This window comes from Anas acuta, chromosome 11, assembly GCF_963932015.1.
Source record: "Anas acuta chromosome 11, bAnaAcu1.1, whole genome shotgun sequence".
NCBI lineage: Eukaryota > Metazoa > Chordata > Aves > Anseriformes > Anatidae > Anas > Anas acuta.
Genome location: NC_088989.1, coordinates 20,510,912 through 20,535,819, shown reverse-complemented (window position 1 = coordinate 20,535,819; position 24,908 = coordinate 20,510,912). Strand labels below are relative to the sequence as shown.

Below are 24,908 nucleotides of genomic sequence, written 5' to 3'. Positions count from 1 at the left end.
AAACCAGGAATATCACTGGATCACCAGCAATGCTAGACTGAGGTATCTCATATATGCCACAATAATAGAATGATAGATTTACAGACCAACTCCTTTTATTTTGATGCTCTGTAAAGAATTTTATGTTGACAAAAGCTACTTAAATGGGTACACTGAAGGAAATGACACTGCTTTTGCTGCTTTAAGTTAAACCTGCATAAAACTGGGAAAACCCAAGTGGAGGACACCTTGTGAATAGACAGGTGTACTGTGCATACAGAACACACATCTGGCAGAATTGAACGAATGAATGAATACCTGTGAAAGAAGCCTACAAAGGAAATAGGGTAAAACCTACCTTGCAGGCCACTCGGTGAGGGCATAATTTGCCAAAACCAAGTGGTGGCTGAATGCGTCTCAGTAACGTAACCACATCAAGATGCTTTATTCTTCCCCTAGAAGCAACACATATCAATTACCAAATACCAAATATGCATGCATTCTCAAAGAATATACTATGCTCTGCTTTTAGTGTTTTTATCAGATGAATCTTACCAGAGAAATGCTTTAACTTACTTTGCCTCAGGGTCATATTCTGACCATATCCTTTTGAACTCATCCAAATGATGTGGACCCAGGATGGACCAGTCACGTGTCAAATAATCAAAGTTATCCATAATGACAGCCACAAATAAGTTTATTATCTAAAATAAAATAAAATAAAATAAAATAAAATAAAATAAAAAATAAATTAAGAACACAGATCTACTTGAATTTTTTGGAAATACAAATATTTCCAATAAATAACTTTATGAGGTAGGAGCTTTAGAATTCAAATAAGTCAATAAATAATGTTTTTTGACAAATACTATTGAATATCACAAAAAAATACTTGCTGACCATTTAACTGCTTAACTGGAACTATCAAGCAATCAAATGATTGTGGTTCTGTTGTATAATACTCAGTCTTTGACATAGGCTTTTGAATGTTTTTGTTTCTCTTCCTTGACTTGCCAGATCAAAGAATGGATCCAACACGTTTGACACTGTATAGATTTCAGGAAACACTTTTCATATTTACAGGATTCACTGATATGACATTGAGACTTCTGCCTATGTTTCATCAACATAAAAGATGACACAAGAGAAGGGGTATGTTTACAGTGGTCCAGTATTCTGTTTGACCAATCTCCTTTTGCAAGGAGAACAGTACTGAGAACAGAACAAATCAAGCAGCTTAGCCAAGACACCTGCAATGAGGAAAAAGGGATTTTTGCAGATTGTTTTAGAGCAAATAATTCATTATGCCATCGTTAGAAAGTTTATAGTTTGCATCTTGCGCACCACAGTCTGAGCACACTTTAGAGAGACACATATCCAAATTCTGATAAGTTTATATAATACTCGTAAGTCAAATGAACTGCAGATTCATTATTAATGAATATTTAATGACATTATTGAAAAATGCATTAAATAATAGCTGATGAAAAGAAGGTTAACAGCTTTCAAATGTCCAAGGAACCATTTCCTGTACACAGGGAGGCCTGTAGTCTGAAGAACATTTTGCGAATTTATTAGCCTTCAGTATAAGATACAGGATTTAGGAGCATGTATGAAAAATACAACCTTGCAAAAATATTTTAGCGATAGGATTCTAAATTCTTCTCTGACCCTACTACTCTTTTAGTTGAAAATAAATTTAAAATGTTAAAACTTATTTCTGCTAATAAGCACAAGCTGAACTCACCAAAAACGCACAAAGCATGTAAAAACTGATAAAATAAATGATGGCAAAATTGCTTCCACATGTGTATTCTTCCCCTGGATTATAATCGGATTCTGGATCACAGCGTTTTCCAGGCAAACATGCCAGCATGATTTCCTGCCAGGCTTCTCCAGTTGCACACCTTCATAAGGTCACAAAGAGAATTAAGTATTATTTGATCAAAATGAAGTAGAATGTATTAATTTGTTACATTCTGATAAAATGTTTGGAGCCGTACATGCACAAATGTGAAGACAGGACTCAAACTCCTCAAAGCAGAAATTAATTAGAAATTACAGAGCATGTTTCAGAAATGAAAAGTTTAGATCTGACACTGCAGGCAATTTTATAAGGTTCAATAGTACACCAGAAAGGCTCACATGTAAAAATTTGAACACCAAACTGTCATTTACAAGTTAAATACCTATTGCAGTGGGGTTGTAGTGTATGGAAGGGGAGTTATCGTATAAAAAAAAATGTAATAAAAGTTAAAAGTAAAAGTTGAGTTGCTTTTTTCTCTCCATGGCTGAGGAAATGTTTCTCTCTTATTTCTGCTGTTGCCTTTTTTTTTCTTTTTTCTTTTTATTTTTTTTTTCATAGTTAGGTAATGCTTGTATACACACCTGTGATTTCAAATACTTAAAAACAACCACTTACCTATGACCTAGTTGCAAAGGCAAGTCTTCACATGCATAAAGTGACTTAGCCCTCATTGGGGCTACAGATACAGAGCACTGTAGCTGACTACAGATGTTGAACCTATCTGATTCTAAGTTCATTTTTTCAGTAACACACTCTCTCCCTCAGCTTATATAACCTTCAGCTTATTATCTGGGGATAGTCAATCATTTCATGCAATATGATAAGAATTTTTCCACAAGGCAGAACTGGAAAATGATTTGGGGTTAGTTTACAATTTTTATTTCCCTCCCAACATTCCAAAAGTTTTATTCCAAGCTTTTCTAAATTAAATAATGAAATCTGAGATAAACATCCAAAGCAATTTGAGAGCAATGAACTGAAAGAAGGGGTCATCTGAGAACTGTATTTTTTGCTCAGATTTTTAAATAAATTGTTTTTAACAGAGAATAAAGTGTACTTTTGAAACGAAATAAGGCTGTCTATGAATTATTGATCTATAATGTGTTTTGCATATGCAGATGTTCTGCATATCTCATAAACAAATTCAGTTTTGGCTTAGATCCATGGTGAATGTGGAAGAATTGTCACATCTGATGATACATTTTGGTTGAAAGTCGAGTAAAAAGCAATGCAGAAGGCCTAGATGAAACCACACCACTCCTGGCAAAGGTTTACCCTTTTCTCAAGCTCTCTACTGATGAAAATTCCATAATCCCCCAGGATCATTTACACCAAGGTTTAGCTATTTTTATTATCAGTAGGTTTTTCCTATTCATATCTCCCTTCTGCGAGCTACACCCCACTACTTCTTGACATCTCTTTGGAAAATATAAAGAACAGTTTATGGTTTTCACCTTTGCAACAACCTTTCCTTTTTTTTTTATTTATTTTTTTTTCAAACCATCATGCTAGCTTGCCTGTGCTTCCACAGAATAAAATAAGGGCAAAGTCTTTTTCACCTTCCCCAACACCTGCAGAGAGTCATCAGGGATGACTATTTAGGCTCCACCTGAAGACAGTTCCTCCACAAATACACTGTTCCATAATAGCTGTAATGACTTTGGGCCTGCAGCACCTGAATAGAGCCCTGCTGTACCAGTGGACACTCAGCATACATAGCAGAGAGTACATGCTTGTTATAGGAAATTGCTTCTTACTTGCAGACACATTTTGAACAAATCCACAGAAGAAGGGTTACAGACATTTCTTACAGACCACTGAAACGGGTTGCATTAAGTAAGAGTTCATGTTTACTCACCTGAAGAGGAGCAGCACGGCTTGGGGGAATGTCTGAAAATTGTTGTTTCTGTTTATTTGATTGTTGTCCCTCATGGCCACTTTTCCAAATACCTACAGAAAAATAGGATTTTGACTTTCATCCTAGCAACCTGTACTGGGAGAAACTATAGCCATTGTAGTCTAAACCAGCTTCAGTATATATTAAAAGTACTTTCACAAAAGTACTAACTCTTTTGAGTAAGTCATGAGATTTTTCCTGACAATATAAATGCAGTAAATATATCACAACTACAAGATAATAATTGTTCATTTTAATTTGGCATCATTAAGTCATTATAACATTAATACCTTCTCTTGTATTGTAGGTGACAAAATATTTGCTTTAGACTGGCACCTAGAGTCCTCGAGTAAGATTAAAACCCCACTACAATAGATATTATGCATATCTGTAGTAAGAAATAATTGCTGTTCTGAAAACCTTGAATCTAAACAGACACATTAGATGCAAAAGTTGAAGCCAAAGCATAGAGTCCCAGCCTGAGCATTTTGTCCCAGCCAGAGACGGAAATTAGTTCATTTCTCCAAAATTAAACTGCAATTCCTTGGTTGCAAGACCATTCTTTTTCCTCACATTAATACACTGACACAGTAAGGGCTGTTATTTCATTTTGAGAGATTAAGGTCACTGTGCTCTGTATACAAGCTGCTGGACTGTAAGGATATAAGCTCTTTTCAGATTAAAAAAGAAGATTAAGAATCAGGAAGCAAATCTACACTCCATATCATGTTTCCTCATCTCATCATGTTTAATTAGGGCTTCCCTTTGAGTTGGTTTGGGAACCTGACAACTATGAGATCAAAAGAAAACCTTTTTCTAATCCTTAGCTAGATTATTTTCCTTGTTCTAAATTTCTCTCATGGAAGACAGGAGAAAGAAAAAAAAAAAAAAAAAAAGCAAAAAAAGCTAGGATTTTAATGCCATATTCCCAGAACAAATCTGGGAATAAAGTTAAGAATCCATGCATTCTTTCATACATTCATGCACAGGAAGAATAAACCTCAAAGTATACAAAAGAGGAATGGCTCCCCTCAGCAAATGAAGATACTAGAAGCTTACACCCAGTTCTCGTTTACCTTTTTGGAGTTTCTGACTGCCAAAATCATAGCCAATAAAAGGTTTCTACATTACTCTGAAAGCTCTGCCTCATACATAGCACCACTATCAAAGGAACATTTCAATAAGCACTTTGCTCAACCGGTCTCAAAGTAGCCAACACTGAGCTTTTGTTTAATACTAAGGAAACAAACAAACAAACAAGCAAACAAACAAAACCCTATAATTACCTGCATTCCAATGACAGCATAGATGAAGAACAGCATGGCTATCAGAAGGGCAACATAAGGCAGAGCCTAGGAAAGGGACAGGTGCATTGTCTTTTAATAATTTCACACCATAATTTCAATTTACATTTACAAAATAATTTCTCTGTATGCCATAGGCCTTCCCAGCGGTTTTCTTCTTATGCAAGTGCTTAAAATGTTATTACCTGTCATTCTTAATAATCTGCCACATACAATGAACATGAACTTCATTATATTTTAAATTACTTCTGCCAGTAATCCAGGGGGAAGAGCCATCTTTACCAGTTTCATTTTATTTTCATTACTACTTCTGACAACACAAATGTACTTCCCACTATACTACATAAACTTCACATTCTTCAGAATTTTCAGGAGACAGGAATGAAATATCTATTTGCTACACTTATGAAATCAGTTTTATACAAACAAAAGATTGAATTTCTCTTTTGTAGTCATATAATAAAAATACGTAGAAGTAAAAGACCTGTGTGTGTCAAACCTGTATTTTTTTTTTATTATTTTCACAAAAAATCCTTTTTAGACATACCAAATAATTTCTTATGAAGTATTGTAAAAATCTCATTGTAACAGTTAGCATTATATGACAAAGAATGACCCTTGGTCTCACTGAATTAACTGGCAAAGTTTCTTTTAGCTTTAACATGCAAATGAATTTAGAAATTTAATTACTGCTAGCATGAATTTCAAAAGAAATGTTATTTGCACTCTACAATGTATTATATCACAAAAATTGGTATGTAAATAGTTGTAATAATTAAGCAACTTTAAATAAATTTTGCTAACCTGAAATGACTTAATAAATGTCCACAATAAAGTTCTGATCCCTTCTCCTCTGCTAAGCAGCTTCACCAACCTCATCACCCGGAAAAGACGGAAAAAAGTGATGGAGATTCTAGCGCTGTCTTCGGAGTTCTGAAGAGTATCATGGAGAAGTCAAACCAAATACAAACCCAAACATGCAACACTTCCAGATAAACAACATCAAATGCAAAGGTGGAAGAGGTAAGATTTGAAAATGTATCTTGAGGACCTTTTCACCTTGATAAGAATGATATGAAAGGAAAAATTACATGCTAAAAACACAGGACCTGTAGAAATGCTTCACACATCACATGCATTTCCAAGTTTTCTGGTTTGTTAATAAGGATCATGTTGGGTTTGTTTGTAGTAGACTTCAATAGTACATTGACAACAAATGCAAACCACTGCATACACCTTTGTAGTAGGACAGTTATGAAAATTACATAAAAAATCGGTGGAAAATAGAGACATGGTAAAAAGAATAAACTCAAGTAGAGGTAAAACCACCGGGGTCAGTTTACTAATCTTACCCCAGACTCATCAGTTGTGACTGTTTCAGTTGGCTTTGGCTTTAAGAAATTAAGAACATTAAATATTAAAATCAAGTAAAAGATCAAAAAATCAGCTTCACCATAAACAGAAGGAAGGACATTTTTCACTTCTAAACATAAATGAACATCTTTCAACTCAATGTACTCCCAGAACAGAAGATTAAGTACTTATTAAAACCTTCCCTTAGCGTTACACATTGGCTGACACACTAAAACAGTGTTGGTGGCTGATATTAAATCTGCTAGTATAGAGCATGTTTAAGAGAATCAATGTAAACTAAATACAAAATAAAATGCCTACTCCCATGGTAAGCCAGTCAAAATTAGACACAAATTTCCATGGTTGTATGAAACTGTGGCAGTAAGCCTTAAGTAAAACTCAAGAACAAAGCTTTGGGGTCAAACTAGCTTTTCAAGGTCCTTTTTCCAATGTGCTTCTTTTGAAAGTTGATTACTCCATCACTGGAACCTAACCATATTCAACAAATTGTTGTTGTATATCACATCTTCATTTAAAGCAAAGTAGTTCATTTAAAGCAAAGTAATACACATGAGTTAATTTGTTCATTGATGAGCATCAGGACAGGCAGGGCTTAAGAAGGACAGATTTTTCACTCAGCTGAAGTGGCAGACAAACATTTTTAGCACAGTAACACAAAAGCTAACTCTCCCATGGGGGTGCAAATGAGAAGGCAAAATTTGGAGTCTTTCATCACCTATAAAGTACCTGTACGTTTGAGCTGATATAGCAGGATTGGGCATGGAGAAAGGGCTTCAGGATTTAATTGACCTCTTTGAACAGATCTGTACAAACCACATGAGCTACAGGTAGGGTAGAGAGGCATACCAACTTCTTGTTCAGAGCTAAATTCTTCACTCCTGTAAAGAAGAAACTCACTTCTCTTTTAAAAATGTCTCTGTCCATCTTTGGAGAAATTGTCCCAATATACTAAATGGCCAGACACTTAGGCAAAGCAGCTATCAAAGCTTACAGGACCGCATGTCTATGCTTGCTTGTGCATGGACAGATTCACTGCAGCTTTTTCAAAACTGGATGGAAAAGTCTTTAAAAACTTTATAGCACTAGCAAAAATTGAATTTGGGAGGTTAGATCCAAGTGATGGCTCTTACTCTCGTCTAAAATGTACACTTTTTTCAAGTGGCACTTCTCAACAATTAGGGTCACATGCAGTAACCATGATGCCTCCCCAGTGCTGCTTCCAACACACTGAGGATACATCAGGCATACTTTCAGTGCTGCAATTTTATTTGAAACAGAGTAAGATCTCAAGCCTTGCTGTTACCTAGGATAAGACCCAGAAGGAAAGAAGGGAACAGAGAGCAGATGAGTCTTTTGAAAATACTAACAGTATATCATACGAACATACTATGGTAAAATAATGATAACAACAACAATATAATAGGTAGCACTTTCCTGAATCCAGATCATTAGCAGTATTTATTAAAAGACTAATTGTTTTATTTGTTACTTTTTTTCAAAACATATATAATGAAGAAATCAAAAGTGGCTAAAAAATGAGATAAAAATAACCATTTGTTGAACTATATGCAATCTCTATATATGCATTACTGCCCTGCTAGGATTTCAGTATTTTCTGAAACAGTTCTAAAACTGTTTTGGGTTTATTAATAAAGCAAGGCATTAATGTTAACAAAGACCCAGATCTCATCATTAGACTTTAGTAAGCAGACTTCAGTAAGTTTGTAAAATCAGCTATCATGTCTAAGCTTTGTAAGCACTTGTATAAAATACATATAAATAAAATGCTGCCAATAAAAGAGAGTTGCTGCATTAGAAATGCCCTGTGTATTTCAACAATTTGAAATAAAACCACCAAAATATTGATTAATGAGAAATCCATAATCACAAACATCATAGATGCCAAAATATCACATCATAAATGCCAAAATACCACACAATGCTTAAACAATCTTACAAGGCTGTCTAACTACATCAGCAATAAACCCGGACTAGTACACACAGACCCACATTGTTACTGATTTTTTGGTACAGAAATAATTCCTCTTTATCTGAAACTTTTAAAGGAAACAGGTTTCATTACAACTTCTGCAGACGAGCCCTGAAATTTCACATTAATTTCTGATAACTGGCATGCTGAGACAGATAGTCCTAATCATTAATCAAATTAATTAGTATTCAGTATTTTGTGTTATCAAAAATTAAATGAAGTATTTAAAAAAAAAAGAACATATTAAATTACAACATCTTCACAAGCTGGCACTAGAAGAATGAAATAAAATGATGGATTCTGCATTTGAGATCTTTCCCCAGTAGGAAAAGGATTTGACCCCAATAATCTATGAATGGTATTAGGATAACAATGTATAATGGAATATATAATATTAGGATAAGCATACTTTAGTCCTACAGATTTTTAATTTCATCCCAAAAGAAAAAAATAATGAAGAAAGCATATGCATTAAGATCACTGGATTTTGTTATTAAAAAACTCATAATAGGAACAATAGGTTAAAAACAAACAAACAAACAAACAAACAAAAACCTTTCCTGCATATTATGATTTTAATAAATGCTTAATTCCCAGTTTTTATACTGCAGACAGAGATCAGATTACCAAAACTGCATGTGAACAGTTCTACTTCCCACTGCAAATACTCAGGAGTGATTGATGAGTGTAAAAGCCCCTTTTTTTTTTTTTTTTTTTTGACATGATAGCGGATTAGCTGCTGTTGGGCAGTGGTAGGATATCAAATGCAAGCAGTAAGAGCAGGCCAGGAAAATGCCCTGCTCACAAAAGAGAAATTGTGCAAAAACACCAGGGTGCTGAGATGGGGACAAATGTTAGAAACAAAGAATGAAAACAAACTCCTGGTACCTGAGGAGTATTTTTCACTGGAGATGAAAACATTAAACTTCTGCCCATCATTGGCCAACTGTTTTGGGTACTGACATTTTAAAGTGAGTGTATCTGATTTTTTACCCTCTCTGGCACTTCTCTCTGATAATACATCAGCTCAGTTCACATTATGAATAATAATTCCAATTAATTTAGTATACTGACAAATCAGAAGCAATATTCATGCTTCTTTACAAGGGAAATGCTAATCTAAGAGATAAATTAACATTTGTTTATGTCGAGCCAGCACCAGTAATAATAACATCTGGGAAACTAAGATTTTGACACAATTTTCAGTAACAGAGAGATTGACAACAGTGAACATCTGCTTCCTCCAGATAAGGAAAAAAACATATACTATCCAAACACAAACTTATTTACAATTTCAGTAATATTGCTTAACACGTACACACACAAGTACGTGGCACATTATGTAGGAAAAGTATTGAATAGAATTGAGATGGGGCAGGTTGAGTGGTATCTTTGGAGGACAGTTGCTGACAAAACTGCAAGTCCAAGTATTTTTTTGTGGCCAGGCTGTGCCTTCAAACTGCTCTCCCCTCACCTTCCAGCAATGATTCCAACACTACCCGTGTCTCAGACATGGGCACTGGCTGGCCATTCTCACATTTTTTGTCCCCCGTGGGACTACATGATTTTGAAGATGGCAGCTGTGCTTCTGGTATTACTGCTACAAGTCTGGTAATGGGCACAAGGTTAGAGCAAAGCTAGAATATTTATTTTTTTATGAGCAGCTTCTGCCTTCACCACTTGCCCAACAGATGCACTGAGATGAGGTAAACAAGGACAGAGACTGGCTTAATTATTCTCCTCTGTCAGCCATGTGCCAGCTACACTGAGAACCTAGTTCAGCAAAGCACCTCATCTCTCCGTAAATTTAAGCCACTTCTTAAATACTTCAAATAGACTCTAAATCAGTAACTTATATATATTTTTCTTAATCACAGCTTAATATAGCAGTTTTCTTCTCAAAATAATCCTAACCCTCAAAAAAAATTAACCAATGATCAGCCAAAATTTCTGATTCACTAATTAAAATGTTTGCAACCTGCTGGTATTTATTGCTGCTTACAAAAAAAAAAAAAAAAAAAATAGCACATTTCCTAAACTGTAATTCCTCTTTCCATCTCTTCAGATTGCAACTAAAGCTCCAAATAAACATCCTAACTTTGGAAAAGCTTCAATGTCAAAACTGTGATCAGTGTGAAACTGATTGCACCATGCATTGGAAGCAAACCATAGTTCTGTGTTTAAGGAAAAAATAAAAAATTAAAATTAAAATAAACATGGTGCAAAACTGTGGATGTTAGTAGGCAGTTCTGAACAAATATTTCTTGTTATATTTTGTGCCAAAGTGTACTACAGTATGCAAAGCAAATTAACACATAATGATGATGGAATCACAATTGTAAAAATAGCAGGAAATATGCAAATGACAAATGCATGCAATGACAGTAACATACACAGGAAAGCATTCAGGTTGCCAAAATATCTTCAGAAACATGTAGTGTATGTGCACCTCTGTATGTAGACATGATTCCTTCAGAGCATAATTACTGGGATTCAAATTAGCTACCAAGTAATTAGTAGCAATTCTTGTCGCTCTCTATATTCTCTGTTCAACACGAATCAAAAGCCCATATGCATCATTTAGTAAAAACTTTGAGTCAATGTGAAGAACCCCAAGATAGTAGATTAAGAAGCATATTTTTCCTTGTTTCCTAGAGTATTTAATACTCTAAATTCATAACATCCGTTGATGACATCGGATACTGTTCTCATAACAGTCCAAAAAATATTCAGTTGTACAATAACTAAGTTGTAAGTATTAATATCTTCATGGAAGCAATTCCATAACTGGAATCCAGAATCTCTTACAGGAGGTGGATGTGAGTTATGCAAGAGCGAACCCCAGCCATCCCAGCAGATGCTCCACAAGCAGCCTAGCAAACAAAAAGTCTCCCACTGTCCTCAAGTCAGTGTTACATGCTGCATAGTGCTGAAATGGTGACAATTTGGCTCCTTCCTGACAAATGACAGAATATCTGATTCTGGTTCTGTGAGAGACATTTTTTGGTCAATCTCATTGCTACTAACCACTGTTAGCTGTTACGGTAGTGTAAGCACTGAGTAAGTCTCACATATTTACAGTGCTGAGTTCCATATGAATAGATCTTTCTGAGGAGCTTAGGAGGAAGATATCAATGCTCTTCCTTGAAGTCCTACTTCAGCAAAGAACCTGAATCTTACTGAACTCGAAGCATAAGATTAGGTTCACAGGGGCTGCATTAAACATTTTCACAAATTAAAAGGAAAGTGAACTCTCCGTCATTTTCTTGACATTTTGGCAGCACATGAATGATAAAAAATGTGAATAAAAACCTCTGTATCTACTACTGCATGTCAGTGTGATCATGCCTTTAAGTCATCTAGTGCTGGTCATCCAAATGGTTTCTGAACCATCAAATATGAAGATAGTTTTTATACAGTCAGACCAGGTTGAACCATGTCTATTATTTCCATTTAAGAGTTTATTCATTTTCTTGGAATTTATTTCCACTTATTTCTCTCTCATTGCCTTAAGTTAAGGAAGTTCATCTCCCAGAATGGGCTGACCACATATTGAGTCTCACAACCACCACCCTGTTTTTTTTTTGTTTTTTTTTTGTGTGTGTGTGTGTGTGTTTGTTTTGTTTTGTTTTGTTTTTTAAGTCAAAAGGAACCATTTTTATGACCACACAAGATCTTGTGTGTCATGTGAAATTTTTTGAAAACAAAAGGTTACAAAAAAGCCAAAATAATTATATAGATTTTAGTAGTGCTTTTAAATTTTGTATTTCTATACCATATATATATTTACTTATATATACTTGCCTCTAAAAATTTCTAAAAATAAAATGAACATGAAAACCAATTAGGCTCATGAAAAGAACTGGTTAAAGGAAAGGATATTAAATGACAAAGTGAAAAAAAAATCATAGAAAATAGTGTGTTGCCAAAATATATGTTGCTCTGAGGTGGTTCATTTCTGGAGCCGGTCAGTGATCCAGTCCTTGTGAATGCCAAGCAGTCCTGTAAATTGCTGAACACCTTAAATACATTGATTTCCATGGGCACTGAGATATTCAAAACACAGTAATTTCCTGGACAGAGTGTAAATGGGAGGTTACTGGATCAGAAGAATCAGCCTCAGGGCACCATACACATTATCATAAAATTTCAAAAAAATAAGAAAAGGAACAGCAAAATAGAAAGAACATACTTAATTTCCAAAACTTAATACTGAAATCAAGGAGATACGTAACTAGAAAGTCTAACCCACTCACTTGAAAAAAACTGGGTCAGATACAATATTGTTAAAATTGCTGGCCTTTGGAATGAGTCTGAATGTATACAGCTAAAATGTCACAACAAGGTCAAGTTGTTACCACTGCATGAGGCAACTATGTATGCAAATCAATAAGAATGTTTAATTCATCTCAAGTCTCTGTACGTTATTTTAGGTATTCACATCCTTTTAAATCTTCATTTATACCGACCAACTAAGAGGGCTGCAACTTGATCAATTACAATGGCAACAAGATCTGGGTTTACATCAGTGCTAGCACATTACACTGTTTCAGACCACCCCTCCAACAAGGCTGAGCTTCCTCAGTTTAAGTAGTTTCTCTACTGGGAATTTATACAGGTGCCATTTCAATGGTGCCTGAAATTCCATTGAAAATAAAGCCTTGTTAGCATCTTAGCAGAGCTGTGGATTTTCCAGGATCACTGTCATTGTTAGATAAAAGTAAGGATGGAATGGTATATTTCCAAATGCTGAAGAAAATATTGAGAAAGAGATTCTAAAACACTAAATTTGTATTACACAAGCTGACACAAAACTAATGAAGTAGGAATAATTCAATAGAATCAAAAAAATAAAAGTCATTAAAGTTCCCTAGACACTGTAGTATACACTGTTTCATGCTAAAAATGGGAAATCAAGCCCAGAATTATATTGAAACTGAAACACATTCATCACTTGCACAAACAAAGCACACAAAAAAAAAGTGAAAAAAAAGACCAGAAACAGACAATACTTAGTACACAAACAGTCTGCTGTGCAGTGCTCAAAGACATCAAAGATAAGCCTTTTGTCTAGTGAGTATATTTCAAAAAAGTAAGAAATGCAGTGCTAGTTCTTGACTGTGGGGTGTACTTTAGCTGAAGATCACTACTTGATCTCCAGAGTAGTTTCAAGACAAGTGAGTGAATCACTAAAAAGTCCGTGTTCATCACAGCTGAAAGCTCAGCAGTGACCAGTTACAAGTAATGCTGTCAAATTAACACTGTCCATACAGCAACAAATGCAGGGACATTTATAATTGCAAAAGTACATTTTGACATATTTTTTAATTTCTTCATTAAGGACAATGTCTTCAGTAAGGACATTAGGGACAGCAATTCTTAATGAGTAGGAGTACCACTCCTTCATTTTCTTTCCAGTAATGCAGTCAGTCATTAGACTCTTGATCAATTTAACATAAAATTGGTAAATAAAATTTAAGGTGAATCAGGCTTAAAATTATTTTGATTGTGATTAATCTTTGAGCTGGCTGTATGTGGAATTTGCAGCTGTATAGAGGAATTTGAAGTCCTCAGTGAGATAATAAACTGCGTGCACTTGAAGGCATTCTGCCATCTTAAAAATAAATAAATAAAAGAATACATTTGTTTTCTATATTTGTGTGAAATGTATTTATAATATGTATTACTATGCTTACCAAATAGACTAGAACCTAAGAAGTTTAAAAACCATGCACATCACTGTTTCTCAGCAGCAGCTATTGCAGTTAACTGATGTTATCGAAGCCAAAGCTAATACGAACTGAAGGGAGACCTGTATAGGCACAGTATGAGAACTGTCTCCTTTGGCAAGCAGCCATATCCTTGCTCATCTACTCACTTCTGCCTCACTAAGGCCCATGCTTTTGCCAGTAGCTTGTGCTCAGCACCTGATCCAGGCAACTGTGAAGCCCCCGGTCACTTGCAGAAGCAGAGCTCACAGAGCTATCAGTAAGAAGAAGGGCTGTGCTGTGGGTGAAGGCTGTGTAAACTCACAGGGATGCCAAAAGTAATCTTCATCAAACCAGAGGAACCAAAACAAACCATCGAAACAAAATCTCAGTCTAGACTAGCCTGAGAAATCCAAGCTCCTGGTCAGGTGGTTTACAGATCACTGATCTGAACAAAGCATTTTAGTTTCATTTTGTTTTGTTTTCTCCTCATTCTGGAATGCCTGGAACAGATCACAGCCTTTTCAAACACAGTTTCTATTCCATGTTCCTCAGCAACCTTTTTACTCAGATATTCACAGTTCCAAAATTAAGTTACTGTCTAATTGAAGGTCAGGGTATCATTTCTGCTATTCACTGGAGCAGTGTGATCCTAAGAATCCGGCTGCTGGCATGAACCACTTTGAAAAATACATTTTAATCTATCTTTTCTCTGAGAAACTGTTTCAATTAAATGGCAGTGATAGCCACAGAAAGGATAGCCAACTTTAAAAACCAAACGAACAAACAAATAAAATATACAGCATATATTTATTCTTTGAATGCTTTTTAGTGAAGTTAAAATCTGGGTTTTACAGAAGTGCTATATAGTGTTAAGGGTTTGTTCTCTACTTTCTTTTGATAAAAATATATCTAGAACCAAACTGTGAACACTCTTAGCAGACTCTTTTTTTGATTTGGTAACAGTATGCTCAAAGGCATCAAAGGGCTTAATGCATAGGGCTTAAGAGCCACTGTACACTGGCCCCCATTAAGACTTTGGGTAGATCACAACTTTTCTGCCTTGCTTCTCTCGAATAGAAAATAGAGATATTGCAATTATATTCACCACTTAAGAGTATTTACTGAAAATTTAAAGTTTTTTCAAAGATGCTGCATGTTAACTATCCCTACTGAAAAGAAAGCATTTGGGTAAATAATAAAATCTATCAGAGACAAAAAAAAGGAAAAAAAATAAAAATAAAGGTATCTAGCAAGTAGCTTACTAAACCAATTTTATGAGAAAATGAATGTTTTTAGCCAGCTCATAAAGTGGGACTGATGCACAGAAATATGCAATCTTCAAATAAGATAATACCAAGAAACCACTTACATCTACAGCTTTCTCTGATTAATCTGTTCTTCGATAGGTGTGAATGTTGGAGACCTGCATCTCCATAGGTATTTGTGGATAATTTTGTTCTCAGAATGCCAAGCAGACACGATCTCCAGCAGGTGTAATATGCTAACTACACCTGCTGAGTCTGTGCACTCATTGAGCATTTTTGGTTGCTGAGTTGGATGTAAGTCTCACTATCTTCAGTCTCCCTTTTTGAACTCTTGACAAGCACTAAAGAGAAGAGGCATTTTCCTCTGAAATTTCATTTTGACTAGTTAAAGAAACATGTATGTATGGACAGCATTTGCTCCAGAGCTGTTCTGTGGTTTGTTATCTTTCATTTATCTTTTTTTGTCATACAGCTTTCCTTGTTAAAACCAGCAAGTCATATAGAAAATAAGAAAAAATCACAATTTCTCTCTTTTTATTGTCGGAATACCTACACATGTAGTGGCCACTAATCAAACTTTTGGTGAAAAGATGGAGTCTTCAAATAATTTTAAGAGTAAATTGAATTTCAAAACATTTACTGCAGTATTGGAAAAGGAAAAAAAAGGGGGAGAAGGGGATAAACATTCTATTTTCCATGGCATGAAAGCCCTTATTTTCTCTTTGTACCTTTCTTCCACTATCTCATGAGACATAGATGCTAAAACCACTTTATAAAATGTACCTCCCATGGGAAAAAAAAAAAAAATAATTATTTGTTAAGCTAAGCCATTAAAACAATTTAGAGATGCTTAAATTATCTGAGTCAAGCTACATACAAAAATCACCGGGCTTCAAATAAAATAGCAATTGAGGCTTCATTTCATTTTAAACATTTTATATATTAAAAAAAAATTCCAAACATAAATAGAAAGATATAATTCCATTGTTTTACTATACTGTGTGCACGTGAAGTTTTACTCGTTTATAGTTCTATAATAACAACTTTTATGAACATCTATGTCAATATTTTAGTCTTCAATTTCAGTATAAAGCATACTTTTGTTAAAAAAAGAGAATTTGGGGATATAAAGTTTACATTTTCTGTATTTCTTGATGACAGCAATTACTTTTTAGTGCATGAACAGTTGCTACTTACATTAACTTCTGTTATAGCAATATCAACGACGCTACCAACAACAATTAAGGCATCAAAAGTGTTCCATGCATCAGTGAAATAGTGCTGTTAGGACAAGCATTCAGCAGAAAGAGAGCAAGAGAAAAACACAAACAGAAAAAGAGAAGAAAAGGACAGTGTTATAACACAGAAACACTCTAGACTTCTCTGATGTACCACTATACAATCTTTCCCTTTTCTTAGCTAAAAAAATTGGTAGAAAAAAAAAGGCTATTTATTTCCCATATCAACATAATTGACCTATGACTGGTCTGTACTCAAACTTTAGAAACATCAGATCAAAATCTGTGACTTGTCCAGATGATGGAAATAGTGGGGAGACAGAGAAAGAGAAGTAGGGACTGGGGAAAGTAAGCTGGGGTATACTCACATCAGCTTCACTGAGAACGACGTCTACTATGCTGCCAATAACGATGAGGGAGTCAAACGTATTCCAGGCATCACTAAAATAGCCCTGAACAGAGCAGGCAGGGTGCAAACGTTTGTGATTACACATGAAATGTCAAATATTTGCATACTTCTGTTTAGTTTTGCATAAACAGAAATTAGTTAAACAAAACCTGTGATCTAATGAGAAAACAAAACAAAACAAACAATATTGCCTACTGAAGGAAAAGCAACATATATGTGCATGTGTGCGTGTGTGTATATATATACACATTATATATATACATGTACAGACACACACACAGACACACGCGCGCACTACACATGCATAACGCACCATTAGATAAGCATGACTTTGGCAAGCAAGCCATCATCCAAAACTGTTGTCTGGGACTAACCAGCAAGGCTGAAAAATTCTGAAATATATAACCTAACAAGCACAACAAAATCCCTTTAACCATATTTCTACAGGACCAAGCCAATTGAAACCTCCTTAGCATTAGTGATGTGATGTCCTACCTAGGTAACTGGTAAAGAATATTTAAGGGTCATCACTGTTTATGAATGCACAATTATTATCAAAGTAAAACTGTGCAATAAAATATTGCAGAACTGACTTAATCTTCTATTTCAGACCCAATGACCTCTTAAGGTCCCTTCCAACCCTTATAATTCTGTGATTCTGACTCTATTGATAAGGTTTAATACAGAAGCCTACATTTGCTGTTAGGGCCTGATTCTGTAACCTGTGCTAGGAAGCAAAGCACCTTGAACAAGTTCTTAAGGCTTTTAATGCAGCCAGTCCAATGTCTGAAAATTTATTTTCATAAATCATTTAGTCACCCTTCTGACATTTATGTCTTTAAATATATTCTCTTATGGATATGTTAGTAGCCCATAGCTGCAAATTGTTATAAACTAGTATCTTCCAGCAAGAACCCCAATTAGCTGTGTCTACTGCAATCAAAAGTGCATGTTTGTGCAAGAAGATATTTGGGAAGAAATCAGGAGATGAGTTACAGGATCGTCTGTCACTGCAAACAAATCAAGGTGTATTATGCTGCTGAAGGCAACTCTATGGATACAAGATACACAGGTTTCCTACAAATTGTGGATTTTGCCTAGTTATTACAGGAGTTCAGAACTGCACAAGTTTCTGAACTCATCCTTTCTGTCATTCAGATATACAGACTTAAGAGCCTATCACGGCTAAGGATTGTACATTATATTTAAAAGGCTGCAACGTACATGTTGTACATGTGCATTCTGCTTCCAGGTAATTCATTTTAAAGTAGTAATTTGTTAGTTGCTGTTGCAGTTCTAAAAAGATAATTTAGCAAAAAGTTAAAAATAACAAGTATGCTGATCTTACCTGATGTCTAGCTTCACTTATTATTATGCTACTTGCTATAAGATAATGTTTGAGTTGAGTAGTTTAAGTTGTTATGGATGTTTTTACCACAGAAAAGAAAAATCTGAAATCTTTTTTATTTAGAAGTGGAAAAATATTTTTCTCAACATTTTAAACCATTAGGACTTATAGTAACGATTCATTTTAAAAGTTACACCTGTGTACATGATGATTCAAAAAAGTGAATGTTAAATTTGCTCTTAGAAACTACGGAAGAGCTGCCACAGCAGATGACAGCTATATATAGCAGATGACACTATAGAGTATTCCAGGAGAGAAAGCACTGAGCAGGTTCAGGAAAGCCTCCTTCTAAGGCTAGGCTTTGCTCCCAGAAATACTGTACTTATTAACACTACTCCATTTTAAATTTTAGCTCCTTTATAAAGAGAGTTGTTATAATCATTCCTTCATTTAAGAAAGGAGCCATAGGAGGAAAATTGGTCAGAGAATGATTATCTCCACAACCCATTGTGGCACGTGATTTCTTTCTCTGGGATTAATCATCAATTCCAGTCTTGAGGCAAAAGGCAACATTCATGGATTTGGCTTCCTGAACAAACACACCCACATCTGAGAGCTCCTTCTCAACTCCCTGTCACTCCTTTATCCATCCCACCTCACCAAAACAAACCATTTGCAATGTCCTGCTAAACTTCATGTTCAACCATCCGAAGTTACTGAGATTTATAATCCTGAAGAGATTGGCAGCTGCCAGCTAAAGGCAGCAGCTATATTCTCATGACATTCTTCCTGGTCATTTATATGCCTTACTTCTCTTATTTAAAAGAAATATCTTTGATTTTAACCTAATTTTATATACATACATATTTAAAAGACTACTGGCAAACAGCGAAATGATAATCAGCACAATCCTGAGGTGTGCTATCCATCTTCACCTACAAAGCAACCAAAAAAGGTTCTCCAAATAAAGGTTAATTTCAGCTATAGTAAAAGTGACGTGACTAGACATGCTACAATATAAAGCACTTAAATAACAAATTCACATTTCAATTCAATACTGCTAAAATACTTTAAACATTTATTTTATGAAACCTTTTCCAACAGTATAGACAAATATTGTTCAAAGTAATATGTAAAGCAAAAGCATACAAACAAAAAAAAAAAAAAGAAAAGAAAGATGGTTTTGGAAAAGGGAGGAATGGACAAGTCACAGCAAATAAACATCATGCAAATAAGTTGTTTTCACCACTGCAATAACCCAAAATCAATTCACTTACTAGCCATCTTTCCTTTTTTTTTACAAAAATCTGATGTAAAATGACATGGAAAATCATTACAAGTTTAAGTAACAGCTGACTATAATGAAGCTGAACATATGGTATGTGTTGATGCATAGTTTTATATTTCATTGCTATATTTTGTTTTGTAATGTACTGACCATACTAAGTAACAAACTTTAGCGTATGTGGAGAATGACATGGAGAAAAATATGCCTGCTCTTTTACCTTATATTGTGAAAAATTTATTGATTTAGAAATGCTTAAGGATAAATCACAAATTCTGGGGAATATGTAGGCATAGAGAATTAACACAGGAATATATTTCTATTGATTTATCACATAAATATTTTAGTCCTTATAGTACTCTTTTGAAAACTTTAGGGCCTCATTCGGTGAAGTACTGTGTGTTCCCAGTCAACAAGTGTGCCAGGCACTCAGCATCACCTTTAATATCTATCATTTATCCAAGTTTTATATACTTCAGAGTTGGAAGGTAGTCTGCAATACCTCAGTTTTATACAACACAGTATCATAGTAGGAGTACCAATAATTTGTAATTGCCCTAAGTTGGCAGGAACAGTAAAAACAAAGATTACACTTTTTACAGGATTTTTGTCAGTGTTATTAAGGGGATCAAGCAGATCAGATAAAAACTAACGCATTCTTATCTGTTCTTCTTTTTACGCATAGAGTAATGGAGTTTTTATTTGATGCCTTAAGCAACTTCGAAATAATTTATTAAAAGCAAAAAATTAATAAATAACAATATCCATCCTGCTAGACAAGACGAGGTAACCCAATGGTGACACAAACAAAGGAAATGTATCAGTCTTTTCCCAGAAAACATTAAGCAAAATTTTAGGCTTGGCTGCAGACTGTTCCTACGATGACATTTTTAATATTAGTTAAAACAATTCATTTTTGTTTTAAATATGTATCTAGTTTAAAATTTAGATTGCAAAGAGACGTTCACATTCTGCTTAAGGCTGCTAGCTCATTTACAGTTATTAACAAACAAAGTAATCTATGTTGCCGCTAGATTATTTCATATAGAGTAGTTGAAAAAATGGTTTCAACCTTCAAGGAACAAGGAACAACCTTAAAGATATTGAACTCTTTTCCCTTTGTGCTAATTAATATCTGCCAGATGTGATTAATATCATGGCCTTTTAACCTTGTCCTGCTAATTAACAAATTTTAGGTCTTCTGTTTCTACAAGGTAATGAAAGTCAGGAAACGAGGACCTTTCATTGACAGTGGATTCCCTTCAAACTCTCAGTTTTCAGACCCAGGGAACCATTACAGTAAAAACATCCAATAAGACAGAAAGCATGTTGCAACAGTTAGAACCCAAATTGTACAAAGTCTTAGAGACCACTATTAAGACACTGCTTTCAATAATGAGTAGGAAGTCCATAATACACATGAAGAACTGTGATTTATACACTCATGATCAGACCACTAGGTTTTGTATTTTAGCTGCTATTGCTGACTATAGGCACAAGTGTATGGTGAACCACACAAGAATTCACAATCTTTTTTCAAAGAGCATATGATAAAATGCAGCAAAGTCTTCTCAAAATTCATTGTGTAACAAGGATATACATATCAAGAAATACAATCAGCATACTCATGGCACTGCATAACTATCCCCTCTAAGGCTTCATATTGTGTTAGTTTTGATGTGAAATCCTTAGCATTTAAATAAGATAGGCGACAAAAAATATATTCAAATAAATTCATTAGAAATGTACAATGGACTGGACAGTGCAGAGCAAGACCATGTGAGAGTGGAAAACTGTCACCCAGAACTCCATACTTCAGATCTCAATGCCTGACCTCAAGTGATATAGAATTCATTTACATCTTCAGGTGAATATAAACTAGCCTTAAATCAAGTAGCTCAGGCTACACAGCAGAGCTGGTGGCTAAATGCTACTGAATAAATATCCTTGAAATGCCAGGAAGTAGTTATGCACCTACCCCACACTAAGCTCTGAGCTGCCATGGCTATGTTGCTGCATCAGAGCTAGTTTGTTTAAAACAAAAATTTTGCTTTAAATTTTTTTTAAGATTGCTCACAAAGACTACAATCATCCAGTTCACTACTTAAAACAAAGGAAGTGCAGTTTACATTCAATTACAGATACAGATATGCTGGGTACTTTAAGAGAAGGGCGATGGAAAATGAAAAATACAAGCCTTGATGGTGAGATCAGGAAACCTCAAATGGCACGACTGACTTCCTTCAAATTCCACGTATATTGAGTGACCCCACTTCACTTATTTACATAGATATAACACCAGAATTAGTATTGATTTCATTGTAATGAAAAAAAAATTTAGTTTAGCCTGTCATTAACTTTTGCACTGTCATTAATGGTGTATTAGAACTGAACATACAAGACTGCATTGAAGGTTTTTTTTTGTTTGTTTTTTAAGTCAATATTAATTGTTATCAGTGTCTCTTGCAAATCTGCGTTTGAAGATGTGTTTGCATTCCTTATTTTGACAGTGTCCCTCTTAAGGCAAGGAATCCAAATTGCTCAGTGTGGGGCCCTCTACAAAATGGTGTGTGCATATAACTGAAAACATTAAAATCTAAAAAGGCTATTGAATGTCCCAGTTATTTCTGTGTATGTTTGTAGTACCTGGCTATATTTTTAAAAGTAAGGAAAAAATTTTGCATTGCATTTTGAAAAGGTTATATATCATAACATAACATACAGGTCTTTACTGGAAGTTAACTTGGTTTAAGGTTATGAATGTAGTATTATGAATAGGAGATGTGGAAGTGCTTATATCAGGAAATGATTTATCTGATTTAGAAAGGGACATTTTCATTACTTCAGAATATTCCAGATCTCATCAACCACCTTGTAATGTTTGCTCCGATATCTGCATTTCATTTACTGGAGTTACTTATATACACACGATCAGATTAACATTTCAATTATGATTTCACTCATAGATAACTGTGGGAAACATGTAGGTTCCTTTTGTTCTTTGAATAATACATAACTAGTGTGAAACTTACATTACACTTAATTCTTGTAGTGATGACCTAATTAAATCATGTCTAAAACTTACCTTGGGTTTGAATGCAATCAGTTTCAAAACCATTTCAACAGTGAACACTCCTGTGAAAACCATATTCATAATGTCCATTGCATCATTAAACAGCTTAGACTGTCCGTAGTGCTGTGAATGAAAAATATGACATATTTAAAAGTAAAGGTTTTAAAATAATAAATGAAAGTAAGGCAGAATATGAAAAGTTGGCAACAATGGAGCACAGGAAAATATTTTCTAATAGTATATTAGAAAAATACTATACTATTAGAAAATAGTATATTAGAAAAATACTATACTATAGTATTATATAATAGTATATTAGAAAAATACTATACTATTAGAAAATAGTATATTTTCTAATAGTATATGTAGAGCTTAGGGATATGGTTTAGTGGGGACTGTTAGTTTTAGGTCAGAGGTTGGACTCGATGATCTTGAGGTCTCTTCCAACCTAGAAAATTCTGTGATTCTGTGATATTTTGATTCACACCTATATACACATAAGACTAGCTGAATATCTCTGTCCAAAAATGGCTATTTAAATCTATTCTGTTCAGGCACTGAGTGGAACAAATTTGGCATTCCTCTACATCTGGGAACACTTAGGACAGTTTTGAGGAGGACTGTGTTCATCCAAAAAAGAAGTATTAGACAAAAGCAATTTCCCAAATCTTTTAAAGATCCCCAGATATTTCCCCAGGTTTTAAATTACATAGCCTTATGCCATATCTGCTTAAAAAGCCTGCAGTATGTTAGTCACAGAAAAACATATTGTATAGGAGTGATATATTTAAGAGCATAACAGTGCATGCAAATTTATTGCAAAAAGTAAGTAGAATGGGTATATAGATTGGAATTGGAAGATTCTTTTTCATATCAAAATCAAGAGTACTGGGGAAAAGAAAGAAACGACTTGGAAAAGTAGATAAGAGAAGCAGCTGGTGAAAAACAGTGGATGCAGCATGCAGGAAAAGCAGGAAAAGGTAAGCAGACAAAAAGAGCATGTGCAAAAATACACCCAAATATATACAAACATAGAGCTAATATAAAAAAACATATTTGCACATTTGCATCATTATACAATTCTAGAGTTGCTTCATATATGAAGTCTTTAAACTTCGGAAGAAGATACAGACATAGGTAGTGGAAATATGGGTTAGTACATATATGAAACACAGACTTAACAAGTACAGAAGTTACAAAGGGACGAAGTAATGCTTAAAGGCATTGCATAAAAGAATAAGATAAGATATCTTTTATTAGATGAAAGAGTCTAAGGGATTCAGAGAAATGTTTGCTAACAGAGAAATGTTTGCTAACAAAATTTGGCTTTTACATTCCCTTCACATTTTCTTGCACACGGACAACCTTGGGAATAGACATTTATAAATTACATTAAATTACAATGATCAAATATAGATCAATGAGCTTCATTATGTTAGGAAGACCATCCGCATCAAGCTCTTTCAAACACTTATTTCAGAGAACTAATGCACAGATTAGCATGCGTCACAGAAGAGTACTATGATGAGAAGTTTGTTTTAATTTCACTTTATAGAAAAACACAAGTTGCTGTAAATGAAAGGCAGCGTATCACCCACATCTTTCCTTGCAATTCATGCCACTGGCTTCAGAAGAGCTTCTGGTTTTCCTACCTGCATAGCCAGGCAAAGTGTGTTCAGCATGATGAGGACAAACATGATGTATTCAAATCCAGTAGAATTCACCACGTACCAGAACTTGTACTGGTAAGGATTTTTTGGAATATATCTACGAAGAGGACGTGCTTTCAAGGCATATTCCACACACTGACGCTGTAAAAACAAGCACATCAAAAATTGTCAGACCATACCTAACAGTGAATCAAATTGGAATATAATTAATCATAAGTACAGAGTGTTAAATGTAAATCTTAGAAACATGCAGTTCATCTACTTTACATAGATTTCTTATTATTAAGTACCAACTTAATAATACCAATTAAGTACCAGTATTAAGTATTTTTATTATTATGTACCAAAAGTAATCAAGTAGCTTACCAATCCTCATTCATTTACAACTATATCTGATCATATACACTACTCAGTTGCATACACAGAATCAGAGTGCTCGTGGAAATTCTGAAGTGGTTCACCTTTGTACAAAGTAGTAGCAGACCACAGACAATATGTATGTATATGCATATGTATAGTATATAGTACTATATGCACTGTATTTTACACATATCGTCA

At 34.6% G+C, this 24,908-nt stretch overlaps 1 protein-coding gene across 10 annotated transcripts in view; it reads right to left on the bottom strand.

Annotated features, from left to right (window-relative positions):
* The window catches only part of CACNA1D (calcium voltage-gated channel subunit alpha1 D), a 244,308-nt gene that overhangs the window by 35,171 nt on the left and 184,229 nt on the right, over nucleotides 1-24,908 (bottom strand). For 3 of the 10 annotated variants that reach the window (XM_068694618.1, XM_068694621.1, XM_068694617.1), the window contains exons 28-36: nucleotides 24,333-24,491; nucleotides 22,693-22,803; nucleotides 16,525-16,608; nucleotides 5,792-5,920; nucleotides 4,970-5,035; nucleotides 3,645-3,736; nucleotides 1,727-1,886; nucleotides 556-683; nucleotides 338-434 (exon numbers count right to left, since the gene is read on the bottom strand). In XM_068694618.1, the coding sequence (XP_068550719.1) occupies nucleotides 338-434; nucleotides 556-683; nucleotides 1,727-1,886; nucleotides 3,645-3,736; nucleotides 4,970-5,035; nucleotides 5,792-5,920; nucleotides 16,525-16,608; nucleotides 22,693-22,803; nucleotides 24,333-24,491 (1,026 nt within the window). Of the gene's footprint in view, nucleotides 1-337; nucleotides 435-555; nucleotides 684-1,726; nucleotides 1,887-3,644; nucleotides 3,737-4,969; nucleotides 5,036-5,791; nucleotides 5,921-6,339; nucleotides 6,379-16,524; nucleotides 16,609-16,933; nucleotides 17,018-22,692; nucleotides 22,804-24,332; nucleotides 24,492-24,908 lie in introns of all 10 variants that reach the window. The other 7 variants (XM_068694612.1, XM_068694615.1, XM_068694613.1 and 4 more) reach the window with 4 other exon arrangements.